The 4,448-nt window shown below is 40.0% G+C and overlaps 1 protein-coding gene across 1 annotated transcript; it reads left to right on the plus strand.

The window, feature by feature from the left end:
• Window positions 1-1,008: 1,008 nt before the first annotated feature.
• LOC114616595 lies at window positions 1,009-1,980 on the plus strand. Its single transcript, XM_028762023.1, has one exon. The coding sequence runs from the start codon at window positions 1,009-1,011 to the stop codon at window positions 1,978-1,980; it is 972 nt and encodes a 323-aa protein (XP_028617856.1).
• The last annotated feature ends 2,468 nt before the right edge of the window (window positions 1,981-4,448 follow it).

Raw genomic sequence — 4,448 nt, forward strand, 5'->3', positions numbered from 1 at the left:
CAATTACCCTATCGTGCACTCGCAAGGACAAAAACAGCTAACAGCATTTCTCAGAACTCATCCCCTCTGTCAAATGACGCATGACTGTAGTTCATTCCCAGAATGGATCATTATGACATACTTGACAAACAAGTATTCATCCAAAATGTGCAGTGATGGCAGATGGATATCTGTGTGCCATGTTCTTGCCCTTGATCCGTGCTCTCCCATCACCTTTAGGAGACAAGTCATTGTATCCCTTGTGCTCTAGAAGAAAGATTCACTAATCATTGCCCAACCGTTAACAACTTGAGCGACTTGGTTATAGCATAAATCTCACGTTTGTCTTCCCTTCTCCTTCAGTTGCTTCTCCCGATTTCTTTCCATTTTCCTTTCCAATTGTTTTCTTTACCAACATTTTCTCCCATCTTTCCATGTATTCCTGCTTTGCAAATGTGCATAAATGGTAGAGAATTCAAAACTGGTGTGTTCCTGTATGATCTCTTGCGAGTTATTGATCCCGTTGTTAATTTGCCACTTGTTTATTTTGAAATCTGCTTTGTTCGTTCTTTAGATTTTTTTTTTTCATGGATGAAATGTGATAAATTTGATCTTTGGCTACCCTTTCTTTACTGTCATCAATTTATTCTCCCCTTTATGGTCGTTGGACATTGATCATACCTATATAGGAATTATATATTTAGGTATGACAACACTATAAATACATTTCTGAGAATTGTTAATTACATGGTAATAGCTACACCTTTTTGGTCACTGTTAAAAGTCCCCAGAGAGGATGAAACGCAATTCTTTTGGGAAGCAGTTCTGTTTTCAACAGCTGGTTACTGAAGCAAGCAGAATTCTCTTACACAGTATGCTGGAACAGTGACAGCGTACCAGGGCAAGATTTTGGCAACCTAGTGGGGATAGAAAACCCTCAGCTGGTGTCAGTAAAGACTTTTAACAGTTTGAAAGCCCAATGACTGGAGTCACAGAGAAGATTTCTGCAGGCACAGTTCAGCATCTACCATGAAGCCCTCTGCAGACGTGCTTGAGATAATTGCCTGTGCTGTTTTCATATTCGTGAGCTTCGTAGGAAACATATGTTTATTTTACTCCACAAGTAAGTGCATCACCGGGGGCCTGCAGACATCTTTTCTCCTCATTTTCAGCCTGGTGTTTGTCCACCTTATTAAAAACCTGGTGGTGAACATCCTCAAGATTGTTTACTCTTCTGGTATCTTGCTGGATTCCGTTGGCTGCAAAGCTCTGCACTTCACTGCAGCCCTGACAACTTCCCTGACCATCTGGTTCATGTTACACTTTGCATTGTTCTACCACCGTAAGCTTTACCAAATTGTCTACCCCTTGAGCGGAGTTGCAAACCTGAACCAACAGAAGTACTCCTTGAAGGGGATTTCTGCACTCTGGGTGGCTGGTGTGGCGGTGTATATCCCAGTGTTGATATATACTAGAAAACCAGAGCACGTTAATTCTGGAAATGATACGGGCTCCCTGTCTACTAAAAGAATTTACATGGATTGCTTAACTGGCTTTGCAAATGAGCAGGTCGAGTTTTACTATGGGAAAATATTTTTAGTTTTGATTGATATCCTTCCTCTAGCCATCTTAGTGTTTGTCTGTCTCTGGATGGCTCTCCTCCTTTTAGAGAAGAAGAAGATGACATATGGCGACATCTGGATAGGAGATGATGACTCAGAAACCGAGGTCCTCCGAGGGGCCAAGTTCAGTATCTTGTTAATGTTGCTCATCACGCCCCTTTGGGTTGCTCACTTTATCTTAGTCTATTTTTTGAAGGACTTGGCAGCCTGTGTCTTTATTCCAGCTGTTCTCACAGCCCTCTCCTCTGGCTTCTCTGCTCTCAGTCCTTTCCTGCTTATGTTGGTTAATTACAAAATGAAGCTGGTGTCCTTCTGTAGAGCCCAACAGGAAAAATCCACACTACAGCCCGCAGACGTCATTCTGTCTCCATATGTTTAATGACTGAGTGAATGGGCTCAAGCGAAGCTCCGGAAAGCTTGCCCTGTCACTGGAGGGCATAGCTGCAGCTTTCAAAGCCCTCAACAAATTTCCAAAAAGATGGCTAGAAAGCTGATTCCTCAAGGAACTGATCTCTAAGAAAGACGTTACAAGTAGATAAAAAAAAAATGCTATGCTTTTATAAACTGAAGAAGAACAGCCATTAAAACATTAATTATTTAGGACACTGGTTCCCAAATTTACTAATGCTGCAACCCTTTAATATAGTTCCTCATGTTGTGGTGCCCGCCCCAACTATATCATTCCATTGCTACTTTATAACTGTAAGCTATGTTTACTGTTATGAATCATAATATAAATATATGATATGTAGTTTATCTTATAGGTGACCCCTGTTGGGTTTCAACCCACAGGTTGAGACTACTGGTTTAGAATAATACTCTGTGTGTGTGTGTGTCTGTGTGTGTGTGTGTGTGTGTGTGTGTGTGTGTGTGTGTGTGTGTCTAGTTTCTTCTTTAATGTAGAATTTCTAAAGAAGGTCAGTGATCACCAGCCTGTAAATGAGCTCAGCATGGCTACCATGTTAAGTATTTACTCTGTGCAATATGTTGTATTTTTAAAAAGCGATGTTGTTGAAGCCGAGGTCATCAATTCCTAGGTGAATTCCACTCAGTGCTCCTGAGGAAGCTGTGTTTCTATCCTTGTTTTTCCTGAAAGGTCTCCAGACATACTGGAAGTGCATGGGATAGGTGTTCAGTGTCCAGTGTTTACAGGTTTAATTATACTATCTCACGGAAGCTGGGAGCAGATTTGATTCATTATCCCTAACAGAAGTCTTTAGTAAAATACAGCTAGATTAAAAAGTATTGAATTAAAGTGTTGATATCTGCTTAGTCATATCCTCAAGTGTGTAGGATGTACAGATACCCAATCGCCTTTGGCACATAACCCACTCTCCTTGCTTGATCACATAAACATAAAACTACATTTTGGTTTTCCTTCAGAAAAAAAAGGACATTGAGTTTATAGATAATATATGTCTTCTTTTAATCATTAAATAGGTGTATTCACAAAAGACAAGGAAAATACAAGGATCCTCACAATTATTTGCTTTCGAGATTTGGATTCAATTTTAAAAGCACATTATAATTCCAATTAAAATTAGATGAGCAGGTTTTTATTTTACTTTTTATTTTTTACTTTTGTAGTCATTGTAGCTGCTTAAACTCTTAGAGTCCAGTACATAATTATCTTAAATATCTATGCATAAATTTGTGTACAAAGCAGCACGTTTAAATCTAATTCTTAATAATTCTTTTTTTAAACTTTCTTGTAGTAGTAGTATACCTATGGATTTTTCTGCAGTTCTAGTGAAGAGTTCTCTTACAATTGGGATTCTTGCTCTAAAAAGACCGTCACAATTATAAATCTGGATATCATTTACAGAAGAGTCTTAGAATATCATAGTTGCTAGGCAGTGCTGTAGAGAAAGTAATTTTTAAAGAAACCAAAGCCACAATTCTGTAAGGACTGTGCACCATTGTGTGTCCCTTATTTGACACTGAAAATGTTTTTAAAGTCAGACTTAAGAGCTTCTGAGACTTCCTGGTGGTCTTCATGGGAAACGCTTAGTTGAGTCCACCGAGGCAGTTTAATCAGAGGGCACCAGGCACGTATCCTGGATAATGAAGTTAACATCTGGAGAAATGGAGGATGTGGGGAAGAGGTCGCCATCTTTTAATTAAATGCAGATGTAGCCAGAGCTAGGAATAGCCATTGATCTTAAGTAGTGGTTCTTAAATGTGGTTCTGGGACCAGAAGAAACAGTATGACCCAGGAACTTGTTAGAAATGTAGATTCTGGGACTTTGCTCCAGACCTGTTGAATCAGAAAGTTTGGGTTGAATACAGCAATGTTTTAATGAATCTTCTGGGTGATTTTCAAGCATGGAGCAGCTTGAGAACCACTAGGCTATGGCTGCTCCAAAGTTTAATCCTCACAAATGGTCAGAATAAAGCCAAGATAACTGACTCAAGATGTCCTCTTCAATGCTTCTCGTGTGTGTTGCTGCCATGTCTGCCTCCCTCGAAAACAGCAATCAGGTTTGCCATCTGTGTTCCATACATTGTCAACAATAATTGCCAAACAATTAAATCCACTGTAGAAATTAAGTCATTTTTGCAAAATTGAGAATAAATCATGAAACTTCAGGTGTGCAAACAATTTCAAACTTAGATTTGGATGGTTTCTTATAGTTTCTCAGGATCCAGTTTCCAGATCACTCCACAGTTCTGTCCAGAAACCAGTACAAAACATGACTGGCTTAGGCCCAGCTCAACTTCTCAGTGCTAGCAATGCCGCTGCTGCTGCTTCTCTTCCTCTTCCTCCTCCTCCTTCCTCCTCCCCCTCCTCCTCCTCCTTCCTCCTCCCCTCCTTCTGCTTCTCCTCTTGCTCTTCCTGCTCCTCCC

The sequence above is a fragment of the Grammomys surdaster genome, unplaced genomic scaffold (assembly GCF_004785775.1).
Source record: "Grammomys surdaster isolate TR1022 unplaced genomic scaffold, NIH_TR_1.0 332636, whole genome shotgun sequence".
NCBI lineage: Eukaryota > Metazoa > Chordata > Mammalia > Rodentia > Muridae > Grammomys > Grammomys surdaster.

Bases quoted from the DNA above. Each gene is read 5' to 3' on its own strand.
- LOC114616595 (XM_028762023.1), top strand. From the start codon at position 1,009: ATGAAGCCCTCTGCAGACGTGCTTGAGATAATTGCCTGTGCTGTTTTC.